The sequence below is a fragment of the Myotis brandtii genome, unplaced genomic scaffold (genome assembly GCF_000412655.1).
Source record: "Myotis brandtii unplaced genomic scaffold, ASM41265v1 scaffold6, whole genome shotgun sequence".
NCBI lineage: Eukaryota > Metazoa > Chordata > Mammalia > Chiroptera > Vespertilionidae > Myotis > Myotis brandtii.
Window position 1 is genome coordinate 1,533,849 of NW_005370271.1, and position 20,271 is coordinate 1,554,119.

Here is a 20,271-nt window from a genome sequence, read left to right on the forward strand (position 1 = left end):
TAATAAGAATCTGTCATACTGGGGCTGGAAACCTAGAGGTAATGAGGAATGGAAAGGCTGGAGCTGCATCATATTACCCCCATTTCTTGCCGTCACAAGGTGGGAAAGAGAGAAGGCTAGCAGTTCTAGCAGAGGGTGCTAACATTCTGAGACTTCTGAAACATGCCAAGACTTCTGAGCAAGAAAAGGGGGGTGAGGGAGATGCGGTTTTAAAATATGGCTGTAGAAAATGCATCTCTTGTTAAATAAAATGGTGTAACTTAAACTTCTTTTAAACCATCTGTAGGAAAATACGCAGTAAAGAAGTCAAGGAGAACTGACGTAGAAGACCTGACTCCCAACCCTAAAAAGCTGCTGCAGATCGGCAATGAGCTGCGGAAACTGAACAAAGTCATCAGTGACCTGACTCCAGTCAGTGAGCTCCCCTTAACTGCCCGGCCGCGGTCAAGGAAGGAAAAGAACAAGCTGGCTTCCAGGTCAGTGCTGGTCATGCTCATTCATGTAAGTGAAGTCTAGGGCAGTGATGGCGAACCTATGACACGCGTGTCAGAGGTGACACGCGAACTCATTTTTTTGGTTGATTTTTCTTTGTTAAATGGCATTTAAATATGTAAAATAAATATCAAAAATATAAGTCTTTGTTTTACTGTGGTTGCAAATATCAAAAAATTTCTATATGTGACACGGCACCAGAGTTAAGTTAGGGTTTTTCAAAATGCTGACACGCTGAGCTCAAAAGGTTCGCCATCACTGGTCTAGGAGGTGAGGCTAGCCTGGCAGCGAGCTTGTGTAGAAGCTCATGTGACCCTCAACCATTTATTCAGAAATGAACTTTTATAAAAGAGAATTATAATTTTTCCTTTGAAAGTAAAAGGCACTATTTATGCTTAATGGAAAAAGATTTTAAAGGGGAGAGGTAAATGAGCACAAGTCTAGTATAACAATGAAAATTTTTATCATAGCCTCGTGCTTTGTTTATTTTGTAGTAATTAAAATTCATCCCTTTTCATGTACGCTTTTATGAGTTTTGACAAACAGACTGATCATATAAGCACCACCGCAATCAAGATATTAAACATTTTCATCACCTTCAAAAATGTCCTCATGGTCCTTTGTTAACCCTTCTCCCGCCCTTAACCCCTCACCACCACCATCTGTGTTTTGTTTGTAGTTTCTAGAATGTCATATAGATGGAGTCATGCTGCAGATAGCCTTTTGACTGAGTTCTTTGGTTCAACATGATGCATTTGAGATTCATCCATGTTGCTGTGAGGAGTAATAGTTTGTTCCTTTGTATTGCTGAGTAGTATTCCTTTGTAGGAATGTACTACAGTTTATCCGTTCACCAGTTAAAGGACGTTTGGGTTGTTTACAGTTTGGGGCCATTGTGAGTAAAGCCACCACAAACATTCACTTAGAGGTGTTTGTGTGAACATAAGTTTTCATCTCTTCAGGGTAAATACCCAGGAGTGTGTGTATAATTTTATAAGAAAAACTGTCTAAGTAGTTATCTCCAAAGTAATAAAGCAAATTTTTTTAGAAGTTACTACTTCCCAAAGTAGCTATATGTCCTATTTTATATCCCCACCAGCAATCTATGAGGGCTTTATTTTTGAATATGCTTAAAATTTTTTAAAAATCAGTTCGGATAAATTATTATATTGTGGGTTTTTGGTAAATGAGTTACTATTGTTAGGCAGTGGTTTTTGGTTACTATTAGAAAATGTCTGACAGCAATAAAGAGAAGTATATTCTGAATGTTCACTTAAAAAAAGTGAATTAATTGTTTCTTCCTTTCACAGGGCTTGTCGATTAAAGAAAAAAGCCCAGTATGAAGCTAATAAAGTGAAATTATGGGGCCTCAACACAGAATATGGTAAACCTACACCTTTAAGAATTTGATTAACCTCCTCTTACTTTGCTGACCACTCTTTTCCTTAGGTTATGTTATTTGCTTTCCCTGTATTCTGCCCAGCCTCCTTTTTGTTAATCCATTCAGTAAGCTACATGCTCTTCTTACTCATTCCTGTCCTAGCGTGAGTGTCTCCATCTGGGGCTTCCCAGACAGATCTCATCTCTGCCCTGAGGAGCTCATTTACTTGTGAGCATGGTCATTTCTTTCTTTTATAGTGGTGTTGCTGGGTTAGCCAGATGTATTGACTATTGTTTATTTTAGTCTTTGAATGGATAGTTTAGATCTCTGGTTTACGAGGTTGATTGCACATTGGATTTGTCTCTGTGCATGTTGAAATACAGATTCCTAGGCTTCTTCCCAGATCCTCTGAATTGTAATCTGTGCAAGGAGTACCCAGGAATTTACATGTTGAACATGTAAATTTCATGTTCCTAGCGTATTTTGGGAATCGTTGGTTTAGATCAGTACTTCCCAATCTTTCACATCATGGCTCATGTAGAAAATTATCATCTCTAAGGCATCCTGGAATATAACAGTATCCCACTCATAGGAAGAGGCCCCTGTGGGCGGAGGGGACCATTTTCATACATCTAGAACCCTTAACACATTAAGCGCCATGTTAGTCACCGATGACTGACACTATACTTTGCATCCGGAACTCAGAACTCATCAGTCACTGGTGCCGCCAGCATATTGGTGAAATCGGATATCTCGGGCTAACGGGAAAGGAAGACAAGATAGGCTTGGCGCTTAACGTGTTAATAGCACACTAGGGGGTTAGAAAGCTCTGTTACTGTTCCTTAAGCTTGGTACCATAGAGTTTGCATGTTCCTTTGCCTCTAAAATTGTCAACTTCACTGTGTAGCTTTTCGACTAAGTTGTATCAGAAAGTGAAACAGTGGCAAAATGATCAATTATTATTTGTGTCTAGAGATTTTCTTAAGTCCAGCATGATGTCTGGCACATAGGTGCTCATAAACTTGTGTAGTTTTTCTTAATCCTTGATCTTGATTATCTTGTTTCCATTTGTGAGGGCAGAAAGAGAATTTCCAGCTGTGAAGTTTATAACTTGTTAAACGAACTGATGTTTTTATTTATTAATGGCCATTCTAATCAAGGTAAATGAATTAGATGAAACAATAGTTGGCTTCTTGGAATGGAAATCTACTCCATTTTCCTACTATTCTTTCTTGCTGTTGAAGGATTTTGAGTTTGAGCTCTGTGAATATGTATAGATGTAATTATTGTAATGTCACGGCATTTGTATGTCTTTTAGAACCCAGCTGGCTCACACTGCAGGGGGATGTGGTGGGCCACCGGGAGCCTTCTGGGTCTCTGGTTCTTTGGACACATGTTGGCATCTATCTTTGTGTTGTTCAGTTAATGTATTTATCCATGATTATGTACAGCTCTGTGGCTGTATATTTTTGCATTTGTTAAATCAATTGACCAGGTATGTATGGGTCTACTTCTGAACTCTGTACTCTGTCCCATTGATCTATTTGTCTATCTTTATTTTATGTAAACGATCTTGATTACTGTATTTTATAGTAAATCTTAAAGTCAGGTAGTGTTAGTCCTTGCTAGTTCTCCAATTTTGTTCTTTCCTTTCAAAGTTGTTTTGGCTATTCTAGGTCCTTTGCATGACCATATAATTTTAGAATTAATGTATCACCTTTTGAAGAAAAAGCTTAGTGAAATTTGATTGGATTGCTTTGAGTGTGTGTAAATCAATTTTGAGAGAATTACCATCTTAACAAAATGGAGTTTTCCAATTCATTAACTTTATTTTCAAACTCTTTGCAGATTATAAATGCATATGAAATGGATTTTTTAGTATTATTCTTGTATCTTATCTTGCTAAATTTGTTTACCAGTTCTAGTAGTAGGTATGTAGATGCTCTGGGATTTTTATTGAAGCAATTATCATTCTCAAATAGGGAAAAGATTGTGTTTTTTAATCTGCACCAGAGGTTTTTATTGACTTTATATAGAGGGGAAGGGAGAGAGAGAAACACATTGATGTGAGAGAGAAATGCACCTCAACCGGAGATTGAACCCTCAACCTTTCGGTGTATGGGATGATGCTCCAGCCAACTGAGCCACACCAGCCAGGGCTAAATACGGAAGGTTTTATTTCTTCCTTTCTGATCTTTATGCCTTTTATTTATTTTCATTGCCTATTGCAATGTCTAGGACATTGAACACAAGTGGTGATTACTTGGTTTGCAATTTTGGGGTGGAGGTGAGTAACTTCACATTTAAGTATGATGTCGGCTGTAGGCTTTTTTTGCAGATGAGATGCCTCTATCATTTGGAGTAAGTTGAATTTTTTTCCTAGTTTCATTGATCAAGAATAGGTATTTAGTATTGTCATATAAGGGATTTTTTTGCATTTATTAGAATAATCATGTTGTATTATCCTTTTTTTCCTACTAATATATTACATATTCACCTGTTAATATGGTGAATTACATTAACTGATTTTTAAATATAAAACCAACCTTGCATTATTAATAAACTCTACTTGGATATGGTGTATTTTCCTTTTTATAGTAGAGTCTATTGCAAATAGTTCATTAAAGATTTTTGTGTCTATATTCAGTAGGGATATTAGTCTATAATTTTTCCTTTTTATAATGTCTTTGTCACGTTTAGGTTTTGGGCTATCCTTGCCTTATGGAATGAAGTGAGCCATAATCTTTATCTTTTTAAAAAACTTTAAGATCAATTTTATTTCTTCATTGTATGTTTGTTAGAATTTGCCATTAAAACCATCTGTTTTTTTGGGGGGCGGGGTGGAATATTTTTTGATAAATTCAACTCCTTACTAGAAATAGGCTGTTAGATTTTCCATTTCTTCTTGTTTTCAAGAAATTTGCCCATTTCATCCAAGTTGTTAAATTTGTTGGCATAACATTTCCTTATTATCTTTTTAATGGCTCTAGATTCTGAAGTAAAACCCCTTTTTCATTCTAGATATAGATAATCGATTGGTCTAGCTGGGGATGAGGATTGGGGGTAGGAGGAGGTATCCATTTTGTTGGTGTTTTCAAAGAACCAGCTTTAGGCTTTGTTAACTTTCGCTTTCTTTTGTGTTTGTGTTCAGTTTCATTGATTTCTGCTATTATCTTTATTATTTTCCTTCTTCTCTTTACTTTTGGTTAATTCTGCTCTTTCTCTTTAAGCTTTTTTTAAGATAGGGAAATTTGTTCTTAAATCTTTAGTCTTTGAAGGACTTTGTTTGATTTATTTAATAAACATTTACTAAGATCTTATGAATCGATATACTAGGCACTGTCATAGTTCTTAAAGCTATGAGGACAAATAGGGCAAGTTGCTTACAGGATAGTGGACATTGATACATGTCTTTAGTGTTTCATCAAAAGTGGCACATCAGCCCTAGTTGGTTTGGCTCAGTGGATAGAGCCTTGGCCTGCAGACTGAAGGGTCCTGGGTTCGATTCCAGTCAATGGCACATGCCCAGGTTGCGGGCTCGGTCCCCCGTAGGGGGCATGCAAGAGGCAGCCAGTCAGTGATTCTCTCTCATCATTGATGTTTCTGTCTCTCTCTCCCTCTCCCTTCCTCTCTGAAATCAATAAAAATAAATTTAAAAAAAAAAGTGCACATCATTTGAAATTAGTCTGCTTGGATAAGAAAGCTTATAACTATTACTGCTTAATGTTTTCTTAAACATTTTCCATTTTTTAATTGAATTTCTGTTATTACATAATTAAAAGCAAATTCTTCTATGTTAGTGACACACTCCAAGTGTCTTGTTCTGTCTTACAGATAATTTATTGTTTGTAATCAACTCCATCAAGCAAGAGATTGTAAACCGAGTACAGAATCCAAGAGAGGAGAAAGGACCCAACATGGGGCAGAAGCTTGAAATCCTCATTAAAGATACTCTTGGTAAGAAGAATACTGGATAATTAATAACAATAACAATATGTAGCGTAAAATATATGCTTCAAGAGGAAAAGAAAAAACTCAAGTGATCTCATTGTAGTTACTGTTTGTTACAAGTAGTTTTGTCTCTTTTTTAAAATATATATTTTATTTTTAAATATATTTTTATTGATTTTAGAGAGGAAGGGAGAGGGAGTGAGAAATAGAAACATTGATGATGAGAGAGAATCATTGCTTGGCTGCCTACTTTTGTCTTTTGAGATTTATCATTCATCAACATCTACTGCCCATTACCACGTGTTGTACTTAGATCTCATCACTGAACTATTTTAATTCTTGAGGAAGAAAAACTTCTAGCAATCTTAACTTTCTCTGGGGAAAAGGAAAATAAAGATCTCTGAGCTGTCAGGCCTGCAGTTTATACTGTAGTCAAAGTGCTTATCTGTTGGTTTTACCCCTAATACATGCCACAGGATTCTAACAAACTTGACTGCCTGATTTCCATCCCTGAACAAATTATACAACATGGGGAGGAACAGAGGTGGGCCTTCTGAAGTCAGGCACAGCTACCTGACCGGGAGAACAGGGCAGCTAACGCAGGCATAGGCGTGAGAACGCTGGCACCCGAGTGGATCACTTACAGATCAGCAGCATCCCTAGGGCTTTGAGGCAGAGCGCGATCTGTGAAGACCCTGAGGCATCATAAAATGGCTTTGGCTACATTACATATTCTTTGTGTTAAAGCATTTGTTTTATATTCTTTCAGTACATTTCTGTCTTCTGTTTCTTCTTCTCCAAAATGCTTTTCAGTCTTTCTTTGTTAAATAAAGGGAGGAATTTAGTGCTATAAGAAAAATTTCTTTTTGCCTTCTTATTTTTTAATTTAAAGGCCTTCTATGTTGATAAGTTTGTATATTCCCTTTACATCTAAAAGTCAGTTGTACCAGATACAAAATCCTTGACTAATTTTCTTTCTTTGAGTATGTTACATATGTTTCTCCATTTTTCTCTGGCACTAAGTGTTGCTATTGAAAAGCTAATAATTGCCTAATTTTTTCTTTATAAGTCATTTGCTATTTTTGCCTAGAAGTCGACAGGATTTTTTTCTTTTTCTTTAAATCCCAGTAGTTTTACTAGACTGTATCTTGGCATTGGTAATTTTAGGTTGCTATTCTCGTGTGCAGTGTGCTCTTTCGGTATGTAGTTTCCAATCTCTTTTTTTTTTTTCCTCTTTAAATCAGGCATTTTATAAACAAGAGCGCATACATTAATTACATAAAAATAGCTTTCGAATCGTAGAGCAAGTCATGTTGTCATTAGCAGCAGCAAAGGAGAGAACTGGAGGCGGTGGGTGTCCTGGCGGGGACAGAGGTAGAGCTTTGTTTTTTACTTGAGGAAGGACAAGCTTCCTCGGGAACCCACGGGCAGAGGCTGCGGCCCAACTCAGCACCCAGTCTCTTTAGGACTTACTCCCGTGCTTTGGTTTTCTTCTTTAAGGACTTATTACCTGTGGGTTGGTTTTTCTTTGCCTATTTTTAATGTTAAAATTCTTTCTCCCTTTCACTTCTGTTTCTCTTAAAAGCATTATTTGTTACATTTATTTGCTCTTGTGTTCCTTTTAGTTTTGCCTTAATTTCAAGAGTTAATTTTTTTAAATTTCTAATTCTTTTCTGAGTTCTGTCTTATTTCTGTTTTTCTATTTCTCATTATGCTGTTCTGTCATATCTTGTATCATTTTCTTTAATGTCTTCCAGTTCATTTTGAAATAATAATGGGTTATAGTTTTCATCCTTTTTATGGTTATTCATGCCTTTTAGGCACAGTTTTATTGTTTGTAGCAATCTTATTTTCTTTGGTCTTACTTTTTATGGGATTTTGACCTTGATACTTTTCTGTTATTTATTTGTATGTGAAATTAGTTTTTTGAACTTTCAAAAGAAAGTTTTGTTCACGATAGCTTTTCTAACTTCAAACTTCACAGAAACCCCTGTTTTTGGTTAATGTAAAAAATTTTGCATTTGTTCATGAGATGGTCATTCATGTCCAGCCACAAGAGAGGACACAGGAGAGGAGCAGGGAAAGAAAGTTCATCCTAGAGAGACCAGTCACTGCAGGCCACAGCGAGGCCGCAGTGAGGCACAGGGACGGAGTCTAAGGGAACACCCGAGCAAGCAGGTGGGGAAGAGCGAGAGAGAGAGAAGCAAACCAGGGAAGTGCCTTTCATAGGGGTCAAGGTGGTACAAAAGCAAAGGTGTGAGGGGATTTATTTGATTCATTTGAGTCATTAGGCCACAGTCAGGTGAGGGCAAGAAGAGGAACTCTGGCAGGGCCAGCCTGTCACACGTGCACACGGCAGCTTTCTTCCTGAGATTTCTTGTTCTGTGTCCCTCCCCATTTTATCTGGACCATTCTTTCTTACCTATTGTCCCTGTCTTGCTCAGTTTTTATTCTTATCCATTCTGGCTCCTGTCCTGCAAGGGAGTCATGGCTGGTCAGTTTTCTGAGTTCACACGGGCTACACACTGCAGCCCCTTCTCCTCTTCCTGTGGGCTCCTTGCACTCGCCCCGGACTCACTGTTCAGTTGGACTAGATCTCTCACAGTCCAGCTGTCTTCCTGTCGGCCTCCTGTGCCTTCCGGTGGTTCACCTGTTGGCTGTTTTAGACTTCCTTTGTTCCCAGGTCCATTACTTCTTCTGACTCATCCCGCACAAACATTGATATTGTTGATACCAAGCAGGTTTTATAGCTTTTCGTAGTTTCTTCCCATCCTCTTGAATTTTGGATTCCTGTCACTTGTTTAAATTTTCCATGGGCTTATGGGGTTTTTGTTTGTTTGTTCAAGTATATTTTTATTGATTTTTTTTTTTTTGATTGAGAGGAAGGAAGAGGGGGAGAGAGAAACATTAGTTGGCTGCCTCCTGCATGCCCCTTATCGGGAATTGAGCCAGCAACCCGATCATGTGCCCTAACTGGGAATCAAACTGGTGACCTCTTTTTTAAAAATTAATTAATTTTTTTGTTAATCCTCACCTGAGGCTATTTTTCCATTGATTTTTAGGGAGAGTAGAAGAGAAAGGGAAAGACAGAGAGAAACATTGATGTGAGAAAAACACATCGATTGGTTGCCTCCTGCATGAGCCCTGGCCAGGGCCCAGGCTGGGGGGGGGGCCTGCAACCAAGGTACGTGCCCTTGACTGGAATCGAACCCGGGACCCTTTGGTCTGCAGGCCGACGCTCTATCCACCCAGCAAAACTGGCCAGGATACAGTTTCTTTTTCTTAAAGGTTTGGTAGAACACTCTTTGAAACTATCTGGTCCAGTGGGTTTTTTGGTAATTAACTTAGAAAACATCCTATGCCCTCTATGATAATTTGTCAGTTAGATTATAACCTTCTGGACTATTTTGATAATTTATATATTCCTAGAAAATTATTCCCTTCCTCTAGGCCCTCCAATGTATTAAAATTGCCTTTGTTTTTTAATTTCCTCTCTATCAGTGGCTAGTGTTCCATTTTTATTTTTTATTTGATACCTATTGTGTTCTTTATTCCTTGAGTCAGTCAGTTATAGTATGTCTTACTTAATCTCCCAAAGAACCAGTTCTTGAATTTATTAGTTTTTCTAATTTCTTCAGTTAAATGCTTATTTCATTTCTTTTTATTTTCTTATTATTAACAATTAAAAGCCTTTGAAATTTCTTTCAACCTCTATGTTAGCTGTATTTCATAAATTCTGATGTCGTATTTTAATTGTTTTCTGAATTCTTCGTAACTTTAGGTTTGATTTACTCTTTGACCTAAGAATTGTTTGAGAGAGATTAAAAATTTTCCAGAAGGTAGGGATCATTATTTCTTAGTTTTATTATTAACTTCTATTTTTTGTGATTTATTGAGATTCTTTAGCTACCTAATATATCATTACACTTTTAAATGTTTTGTAGGCTTTTGAAAAGAAGATGTATTTTCTATTTTATAGCAAGATTCTAGTACATGTCTATTAGATGTTCTTAATTAGGTCTTGTCTTCTTTTCCTTTTTATTTCTGTAGGGGTGTCCCATCTACATTATGTAGCACGGAGCAAAGCCCCTCTAAGGTGCTTCAGTGTCTTCTCGTGTTTTCTGTGGTCTTGCTTTTGAATGCTGGGCCGTTTGAATAAGATTCCTACGGCTAGGTCTTAATGATGGAATATATTCTTTATCATTGTGAATTCGGTCTTATCTGATATTATAATCATGAATGCAGCTTTCTTACTATTTATTTGTATATGCTTGATATCCCTTTGCCTACTACCCTTTTAATTTCTATCTTTCTGAATCACTGAACATAGATACATCTCTTTAAAAACACATTTAAAATTTAATTTAATTTTTGATTTGCATACCATAAAATTCACTCTTAGATTTTTTTTGTTAGTGAATCTGGCAGTTTTTCTCCAATAGGTGAGTTTAGCTCATCTTTATTCTTGATATATGTTCGGTTTGAGTTCTGTCATTAAAGATCTGTTAGGATTTGCTCATATGGCTTTTTTATTTTTTTGCCTTTCCCATGTCATTCACTGTATGATCCATTTTTATAGTTTCATTTTTGTATGGTCTGATCATTTGCAAGCTCTGCATTTTTGTCTTTTGGGCTGTTATTACTTGTCATCTACCCCACTTTAAAATGTTGATTAACTATTCTTTATGGTCATCCTTGATTTGACCCTTTTAATCTTAAAATTGTGGGCTCCAATTTAATTGTGGAAGTATTTTCTGGGCTGCAGTAACCAGGAGCAGAGCACTCATCAGGGACCCGTGTCAGCTGAGGGCCAGCACACTGCCACCAATGCCCTCTCCTTCCTGTGTCTAAGTGCACCTTTTTGTTCTTCCCCTCAGGTCTCCCAGTTGCTGGGCAAACGTCAGAATTTGTTAACCAAGTGTTAGAGAAGACCGCAGAAGGCAACCCCACCGGAGGCCTTGTAGGACTAAGGATACCAGCATCAAAAGTGTAATCAGCTTCATTGGACCACTGGTCAGAAATGTCTGAGTTTGTTATGTTATTCATTGTAAATTTTCATTCTGTTTTGCATGTCAGTTTGGCATTATGTACACATTTACAATTAGGTTACATTGTTTTAAGAACTAAGTAGCATAAGCGACGCATGATCCAAAATACTTGATTATTGCATTTTCAGAGCATAAACCATGGTTACAACTGCTACTGGCATCAGAATTGAAACTCGTATATTTAACTAAATGTTTAGATACAGATTTCAAAAATCTGTTAAAGAGAAACATTTTGGAGGGGTGAAGATATTAGTAAATGCCATATATTGTGGCAGGTTTATGCTCTGAACCACACAAAAAAATCGAGGAAGCATTTTTTAAAAACAGTTTAGATTGTTTTTAGAATTATTGCTTTTTGTTCGAATTTTCCACAACCATTAATGTCACTTGTACATGGCACAACCCAGCACTCATGCCCGTGTGCCATATTAGATATTCATTTTCTGAGCTCAATATGGTGTGTGTGTGTGTGTGTGTATATATGTATATATATATACACACACACACACATATATATGTATATGTCTGTGCAAGTAAGAAAAAAAAGCATATTCTTTGTGCCTTGTATTTTGGGGAAACTATAAAACTGGTAATATTTTGTATGATGAAAACCCTAATGAGGAAAAACAAGATATATAGATGGAAAAATTATGGGGTTTAAATGTTTTTTTGTTGCAACTCTTTTTCAGATTTTTTGAATGTATATAGGACTATGTTGAAATGTAGATATATGCCACAGAGTCTATGTATTGTATAAAAAAAACAAAAAAAAACAAAAACAAAAACAAAAAAAAAGATGGCTCTAGAAAACTCATATTTCGGTACTTGACCGGAAGAAGACAAATACTTGCACATTATTACGATTGTTTTATTTTTTGTACCAAAGACAAATGCAACTGATATGGCAAACTGCCAGTCTAAGTAAAGTTTTGCACAGCTTACATGATACTGTATGAATGTATGACTGAAAGGAGAAAAAAAGAAAACGAAAAGGTCAGGGTTAGGGATCTTACTGAACTGTGAATTTTATTTCTGTTTGGGTCCAATTATCTACAGAAGGAGCATCCACACATATAAATATTATTTTGCTGTTCCTCTAGTTCGCTTCCATAGTAGATAAGTTGGTGGCCATTTAGGTGTCTGTCTTTTTATTTCTGCACTTATTGTAGGAAATTTTAATATATTTCATTTTAGTAAGCTATTGATAAAATAGTTTTTGGCCTTGAAAATTTAAAGGTTATTTAGTATACTTCCACCAAACAACCAAAATACAGATTATTTTTATTGTATTATGTACATATATATATGTAAAGAAAGAGAAAAGCTAAAAATATCTAATTCTTTAGTTGCCACTTTTCCAATCGATGTATTATTGTGCATGTAATATTTTCAAAGATCAACACAAGCTTAAAACAAAAACAAAAAAAATTTATAGATTTTTATATTTTTGTACAGGTATTTTCAAACTAGCTTCTTCAGACTTACATGTGACTTCTTTTATAGTTTCTAGAACTGAGAACTATTAACACATTTAGTTTTTAGGTGCTCTGTTTTGCTCACATAAAACAGCTTCATTAGTCAGTGTTTTAACTATGTTAAAGCTTTATCTCTTGAGGAGAAATTTCTTTGTCAAGGCAACATTATAAACCTTTCCACAGATCTTTCCATCCTATCTCTCTTACTGTTTTATTCTCAAATCTTGTGGTTTGAAGTCTGAAAAAAACTATACTTTAAAAAAAAATTCCTACCTAACCAGAAAAAAATAATACCAAAAATTTCAGACCTAGCTGCTGGGAGAGTATCTGTTTCTCCATTACCCGTCGGAGAATTTATTATTTAGTTATATTTTGTCTGTATAGTGTATTTCATTTTCTTTTACTCACCTCACCCCCGTCCATTTGTAAGTGACAGCACATGAAGCTATAGCTTACAAAGGTTTGGATCTAAAACACACAGCAACGTCTGAGCAATGCTTACCAAGCTTCTTTGACATTATGAACTGTGATGCACCAGATTTCCTGTGTGCTGGGTGGAAATGTACCTACTTAGTGCATTCACACTGAACAGATGATAAGCTCAGATCGATGGTTGAATAGAGTATATAAGTTCATTGTTTAAAGTGTTTCCTTTTTCAGTGGGAGAAGGCAAAGCACAAGTTTGTAACTTGGAAGTATATGAAGTTTTGACAGAGTGTGTCTGGCAAATTAAAATGTATTCCAAAATCTGGCAGTTTTGCAATCAGGTGAAAATCACTTCATGATAGAGATTCAACTGATGAGGTTTATAAAATTGCCCCTTTCTAGCTGCTCTGTTAGAAATTCTGGTTTTTGATACTTTTTTCCTCTCTGCAAACCAGAATTTGATTTTTTGGTCTTGCATTTCAAAAAAGACTTTGAATCTGTTTAGTAGATTCCATATCCTTGCATTTCAGTGTTTTATATGTACTACTTAAGTTAAATAGTTAAAAGCTTTTAAATAGTTGAGCTTTTTAATGTTGACACTTTATTTTGTACCTATTTATATATGTATGTATATCTTAGAAAAGCACTTTGTTAAAAAAAAATGCATTTTATATGATTCCTGCCATTTGCTGCTAAATCTGGGCTGGTCAGAATGCTGCAGCGATACTTGATCTCAATAAAAACCTGGCAGTAAAATGTAGAGTGGAAGTTAAATCCTCTTGCTGTTTAACTTATCATAAAGATGACATAGGCAAGCTGTGCAGCTTTACATTTTAACCAGGGGACTCTGTGGCATTTAAAACCGTCTAGAAATGGTTGTACTTTAATGCCAGTAATAATCTGCTTCCTCTATTGTCATTAAATATATCCGTTTAGTGTATCACACAAACAGATCTTATAAGGGTAATGTAAAAACCCCAACAATTGTACATGTTCTGTTTTTGAAATTGTGGCATGTGTTTTTGGGTGAAGACTGTTAGAGAAGAGCTCTCTAATGGTTTTGTGTGTTCATACATGGTATCCAGATAGTCATAATGAAGTCCAGAACCCTACTTTCAGTGAAGGCATTGTGAATTCACCTCCAGTGAACCCCTTGTTCCAAAAGCAATGATAGGAACGTTGACTCTAGTACTACTATGATTTAAAAACAAACAAAAAACACAAAAAAGTTCTTCCTCGTTTTCGATACACTGGATCTTTGTAGAGTCTGTCTCCATATGAAAGCATGCTGTCCAGTTGTTCTTGTTAAGATCTTGTCTAAGTTTTGAATTGGGTGCCACACTTTTTCAGTCAATACGATTGCTTGTTCTACTGTACCATGTATGATTCTTGTCCCTTCCTATATTCTTCATGACAGATTATGATGTGGCTTTATATTGTGCCTTACTTGTACATGAAAACAAAACGTCTTCATTCCCTCCACTTCCTCAGTCTTTCACTTTGACCTTTTTGGTAAGAGAATCAGAGCTATTACAAAAACATCATGAAGGAGTTCAGATGGGTACGGTTTCAAATTCCCTCTCTTTAGAGTTATTTTATATTTGTATGAAAGACCAGTTTTGAATGGTCTTTGAATATGAGGGGGAAAGATTAGCGGTAATTTCACTACATCCCTTTTTTCTGACTTTCATGAATTTGTCATACATCTTCTTTCTGATGCTTGACTTTATTTGCTCCTTCGCAATCGTCTGCATTTAAAGAAAGGTGTGTTCCGTTCATCAGCTTGAAATTAACTCTTTCATTTTTCCAGAATTTTTTAGAAGAGTACCCGTTTTGTTTGTTTTATAAAACAGATGACACGTCTCTTTAAAAGAAACAGAAGTACAGTACTTTTGAAATACAATGCTGTTAGTTTGGATTTCTTTTTTATATATAATACTCATACAATTATCTCATGTTTGCCTTCATTAATAAAGCTGTTAGTTTATTCACCAAAATGTCAAGAATGGATGTGCTTTTCTTTATTCCATACATTTAAAAATATTTTAGCTGCTAAGATTTAGTTCACTTTCTAAGAGACGAATTCAAGTTGCCTTCAGCAGGAGTTAACAAAAACTTAGGTTCCCTTTCTTTATATAGTCTTCCTGAAATTCTGTTTAAGTATTTTCTAGTTCATTATGTAACAGAATGTTAGCATCTCTCCAAATCTTGAAACTTGAATTTTGAGAATGCATTGAATTATGCTTTCAGTGTTAAAGTAAAAGGTTTCAGTTATCCTTCTAGTGAAGTCTATTGTGGAATACCATTTCCCATGGAACTGAGGCCATTTCCACAACTTTGCACAAAACTCCAGTCTTGTTCTTCCCTTGAATCATGACAAATACGTCTCACACAGTGCCGTAATACTTGTGGATTCTTTTGTAATCTTTGTAATCTAAATAAGGGCATTATGAGAAGATGACTCCATGCTTTTTTAATATTTCAAACACATTGGGATGTAACAATGACCGTCAGCTGTAGGGATGGTTGTTTCGTTTTAAGGAATAAGCGTGTGGGGGAATGATGAAATGTACTACTGAATGTGGAACGCTTCAATAGGCAGGCAGGGTTATGTGTTGAAGCATAATCCTCATGCTTAGTAAACTGAATGACGTTGTAGACATTGCACCTAGGAACTGAATTCTGCCAAACTGCCATTTTCGTTTAGAAAAGAAAGACTTGGGGGTAGTCGTGAGGGAATAGAACCTTAAAACTACTTTCAAATAGTATTCTGGAGACTTGTCGGTGACCAGTGCAGAACCGTGTGCCAAGTTCTAGGTGAACTAGGTTTGCCTCTTTCATAACGATGTAATCACAGTGGTGTCATTCATTAAAGTCCGGGTGGATGGGAGCGGGACTGATTACTGTGTCTTGCCCTTCGCCCCCCCCCCTTTTTTTTTTTTCAGAACCAAATAACAGAAATGTGTATGTGTGTACTGTATCTGCCTTCCCAGCACATTTTTATGACACTGTATTCCACTGCCTGCCTTTTTAACCTTCTGTCCCTAGGGTTCGTCCTGTAACTTAGCATTGGTGGTTAAGTGATGCTAGGGCTGACCTGTGCGTAAGAAGTCACAGAGGAGCAGAAGGGCAAGAATTCAGAGCGTTTGTTCATGCAATGTGGCCGCCTCTCTTGCATAGCCGCATAGGATCCTGTTTGTAATGCTATCAGATTCTGTCGTTTTGTTCCCCTGTCCCCTACCCCACACCCCCACAACTGGAGCTATGAAACTTTATTGGATTCAGTCTTGTCTTTTGTCTAGAAAGAATTTTATCTTGTTGACGCATGAGCTGTTTAAAATTTATTCTATTAAATGTTGGTTAATAGCTGTGCAGTTTTTCTTTTCAGAAGAAAAGGCAATTCCAATGTTGCCTTTGTTCTCTGTCACCTTCCAACCCCTCGGCACTTCTAGTCAGATACAGACTCATCTGTGTATGCAACATCCTTTGTAATTTAAAATAAAAAAAAAAGATGAAAAGGTTTTGAATTGTTGGCCTCATGTTTTCACCCTTCCTGTCTCTGGCTTTTTGGAGGCTTACCAAGGTAACCCTGGGGGAACATTGAGCTGTTATGTAGATGTATTGATAAACATTGGCATTTTTCACAGCTCAGAGCATAGTTTTGTTTATACTTATTTCTCTTCGATTCTTTGGGCAAGCGATTTCTCTGTGGGAAATAAAATATTTTGAGTCTCTTCTCACTCAAACGTTTGCATGTTTAATAGTTTAAGTAAGAACACACAGAGCCTGAGCCGGGACCGGCGTGAACACCACCACAGCAGAGTGCTCCTCCTGCCAGCGCCTGTGCTGGGTGCTGGGCTCCGAGGAGACTCGAGAGACCCCAGGAACTTCCGGCCTGCTGAACGGGGCAGCTGTGAACAGGATCGCAGAACAACACAGGAGTTGTTACATGCGCAGAGGGCTCTGGGCATGTTACCACCCAAGTATTTGTGAGGACGCAGGTGCCACGTCAGCGGGGTGTCAGAGAAGAATTGACCAGCCTGTGCGCCTGGGCCCTGGAAGAAGCCCTCTTTGCTCCATTTGAGTGACACTGAGCCTGTCAGGAAGCAGATGGACATGGCCTCGCACGGACTCGTTCTGCTTCAGGACCTGATCTCTTGAGACCGCCCCTCATGGGAGCCTCTGCCGTGGCCCAGGAACCGGGAGCTGGGGGAGCCAGGTCAGTGCAGTTCTCAGGAAACTAACCCTCTGGGAGTGGTCTGCAGCTCACCGACATTGATGGGGAACCAGGAGAGCTCCTCAGCCACCAAGGAAAACACTGGTTGGGAAATACTTTAGTGTCTCGACTGGAAGGTTCAGAACAGCAAGGAGGAGTTAAAGTCCTAGAAGGCGAGGGTGGTGCCCAGGAAGCCGCCCCCCGCCAGGTGCTGTCCCATCAGGGAACCCAGCGGCTGCTCTCAATGGCCCAGCGAGGTGGGTAGTCATCAGACTAGACGTAGAGGAGGGGACTCACCCAGACCCAGCCGACGTGAGACGATTCATGTTCATCTCTAAGGGACCAGGCCGTGTCGCAGGCACTGTTGGGAAATAAAGGGCTTAGAATCTGAAAACCAGGAAGAACCAGAGCCCAAGTGTAGCAGATGGAGGAACCAAAAGCTAGCCTCAGGATCAGTGGGGAAAGACGAAGGGAACAAAACAGCGTTGGCACTTGTAATGGGACTGTGGGTCCCCAGATCGCATACCTATCCCTCAAAGATGGCTTCTAGCTGGCGGGCTTAGAACTGGATCACTTTGTTAGAAGGGACTGTGTGGGAGGGTGGAGAAAAGGGGAGCTGTATTTTCTTTTTTAGTTGCAGAGAGATGCAATTGGAGACTGTCGATTGCATAGGAATTTGCAGCAAGAAGCAGGATGTGAAAGGGGCCCAAGGTCACTCGGGCAGATCTGCTGGCCAACTTCAGGCTTCTTCACTGTCCTAAATAGGGAGCGTCTGTTTGAGGATCCAGAACGTTTGACCTGAAAAATGCCAACCTCCATCTCTTTAAAAAGTTTTAATCTTAAAATAACAGCCAGGAGTTAACAGGAGATGTACAAGGTCCAAAGAAATCTTGAAAATACTATGAAGGACACAGAAAACTTGAACAAATGCAAAGATAGACCAAGTTCTTGAACAGGAGCAGTCAGTAACACAAAGTTGTCAGTCTTCCTGCATTAAATAGAAAATTGAATGCTGTCCCAGTAAGGACATACCAATGGGGTTAAAAAAACAAACTTTAACATGAGTTCACATAGGAAAAATTATAGGTGGGAGCTACTGGGAGCAAAGCAGCTGGTGTTGAATCCCCAACAGATATTAAGACACACAAAACTATAATAATTAAAAGTGTCATTTTGGTGCATGAATGACTTGGTAGGCCAACAGACTAGAAATACATTCAAACTTAAGAATGTAGTATGGCCGAAACCGGTTTGGCTCAGTGGATAGAGCGTCGGCCTGTGGACTGAAAAGTCCTGGGTTCGATTCCGGTCAAGGGCATGTACCTGGGTTGCGGGCACATCCCCGGTGGGAGATGTGCAGGAGGCAGCTGATCGATGTTTCTCTCCCATTGATGTTTCTAACTCTCTATCTCTCTCCCTTCCTCTCTGTAAAAAATCAATAAAATATATTAAAAAAAAGAAAAAAGAATGTAGTATGTAAATGTGGCATCCCGAACCAGTGAGAAAAAAATGGATTATTCAGAAAATAGTGTTGGAACAACTGGGTAACCCCCCTCTGGAAAAAGTAAAGGCTCCATACTTCATACCAATAAGTCACCATACGTTTTGGTAAAGACCTATATGTGAAAAAAACAAAAAACCCAGAAGAAACCATAGAAACAATTCTCAGTGGTGGGCGAAGGCCTTCCCTAACTTGGATCCCAAATCCAGGAGTCATAAAAGAAGATTGATAAATTCTTCTTTTGAAACAAAAATTAAACAATTTTTGGAGCACTTCCTGTGTGACAGGCTCTAAGGTTAAAAAACAGCCAATTAAAATTTCTATAGACGAAGAAAAAAGCTCATAGGTAAGAGCTAATCCTTCAGTAAATAAAGAGCTCTAGGGAATTGACAGGGAAAAGACCAACAGCCCAATGAAGAAATGAGCAGACAATAAATACAAATAATTTTCAACCGCATTCACAAGAAGAGAAATGCAGATTTTAAAAATGGCATTTTTCACTTGATCAGATCGGCAAACATCCCAGTGTTGAACACACCATGTTGCCCGGGCCGTGGGAAGCAGGCATGCCGGAGGGAGTGTAAACTCCCACAGATCAGGCCTCTGTGAAGAGCGGTTTGGTGGCGAGGGCCAGAACTTTCAAATGCCCATGCCCTTGGACCTGGCAATTCCATTTGCGCTGGGCCAGTCGTCACTCCCGGTGCCGGTTTCCTCGCGTGTAAAAAGGGGATAATTCTACCTCCTGGGGCTGTCGTGAGAGTTAAGTTAGATAATACACATATAGCACGTTGTACAAAGAGCCTGCCACACAGGAAGTGCTCCAAAATGTCAGTATAATGTAGTAATAGCAGCCAGCGCGCATGCGCTCCGGCCCAGGCCACTTTCCCACGCTGCGCTGGGTGCTTCTCCCCCCCCCCCCCCCCCCCGAGTCCTCCGGCCAACCCTGCGCTTCCCACCAGGTGGCCCCTGGGGGGACTGGGCCACAGAGGTGGGATGTGGGTGCACTGTCAAATAGGAAACATACAAGAAAACTTAAAGAAATCGAAAACACTGTCAATGCCACCTTCCAGGGACATCCCAACTGATACTTTTCCAGGCTTTAAACTTTTCCCTCCTCCTCTCTATGCAAAAAAAAAAAAAAATCTGTCATCCTTAGAATGGCTGATCTGCGGGAGATGGGGAGAGGCCACCGTGAAAGTGTTCTTGATGTTCCCTCCTCTTCCTCTCCGTTTTGTTTTTCCCTAGGACCACACGAAAAGGCGAGGCTGAATTACCCCCACGTGCCGAGGAAAGTCCTGGGCTCAGCGCCGCCACCCTCGCGGGCCTCGGGCCGGCCTCTAGGGGGCGCTGGCGCAAGGCCGCGCGGCACGGAAACGCGTTTGAACTTGGCCACCGCCGCTGCCCGTAGCCGGCGTCTCCAACATGGCGGCTGCCCAAGATGTCCACGTCCGGATCTGTAACCAAGAGATTGTCAAATTCGACCTGGAGGTGAAGGCGCTTATCCAGGTACTGGTTCCCGGGGCCCCTGCTGGGCTCCGGCTGCCCTAAACCCGAGCTCCGCTGGCCTCCTGTGAGCCCGCGGGCTCCCTCCCGAGCTTCCCCCGCTCGGTCCGGTCTTCCTCTCTGGTCGCTGGCCCCGCTCTATGGCCGGCTCCCTCCTCTCCGGCCCCCTTTGGCCCCTTCCCCTTGACCCTTGGTCTTGAGCCTCCATCCGGGTGGCGTTGGCTCGCCCTTTCCCGGGACCCCCATGTCCCTCCCCCCTGCCCAGGCTTCCGGCTTCC

At 39.1% G+C, this 20,271-nt stretch overlaps 2 protein-coding genes and 1 long non-coding RNA gene across 9 annotated transcripts in view; 2 read left to right on the plus strand and 1 right to left on the minus strand.

Moving 5' to 3' along the window:
- The window catches only part of CREBRF (CREB3 regulatory factor), a 44,757-nt gene extending 28,464 nt beyond the window's left edge, over positions 1 to 16,293 (plus strand). For 3 of the 6 annotated variants that reach the window (XM_014550354.1, XM_014550357.1, XM_014550355.1), the window contains 5 exons: positions 287 to 476; positions 1,803 to 1,876; positions 5,708 to 5,830; positions 10,702 to 10,837; positions 15,822 to 16,293. In XM_014550354.1, coding sequence (XP_014405840.1) covers positions 287 to 476; positions 1,803 to 1,876; positions 5,708 to 5,830; positions 10,702 to 10,817 — 503 coding nt within the window. In that variant the 3' untranslated portion in view covers positions 10,818 to 10,837; positions 15,822 to 16,293. Of the gene's footprint in view, positions 1 to 286; positions 477 to 1,802; positions 1,877 to 2,035; positions 2,102 to 5,707; positions 5,831 to 10,701 lie in introns of those variants that run through there. The other 3 variants (XR_001364655.1, XM_014550356.1, XM_005879373.2) reach the window with 3 other exon arrangements.
- Positions 15,951 to 18,272, minus strand: LOC106728360. Its single transcript, XR_001364656.1, has 2 exons — positions 17,516 to 18,272; positions 15,951 to 17,350 (listed from the first exon to the last, which is right to left on the minus strand). It is a non-coding gene; the product is annotated as an uncharacterized LOC106728360 (long non-coding RNA).
- Positions 18,273 to 19,748: 1,476 nt separating this feature from the next.
- BNIP1 (BCL2/adenovirus E1B 19kDa interacting protein 1) overlaps positions 19,749 to 20,271 on the plus strand; it is an 8,211-nt gene continuing 7,688 nt past the window's right edge. Inside the window, exon 1 of one of the 2 annotated variants that reach the window (XM_005879375.2) lies at positions 19,749 to 19,996. In XM_005879375.2, coding sequence (XP_005879437.1) covers positions 19,913 to 19,996 — 84 coding nt within the window. In that variant the 5' untranslated portion in view covers positions 19,749 to 19,912. The remainder of the gene's footprint in view (positions 19,997 to 20,271) is intronic. The other variant, XM_005879376.2, reaches the window with a different exon arrangement.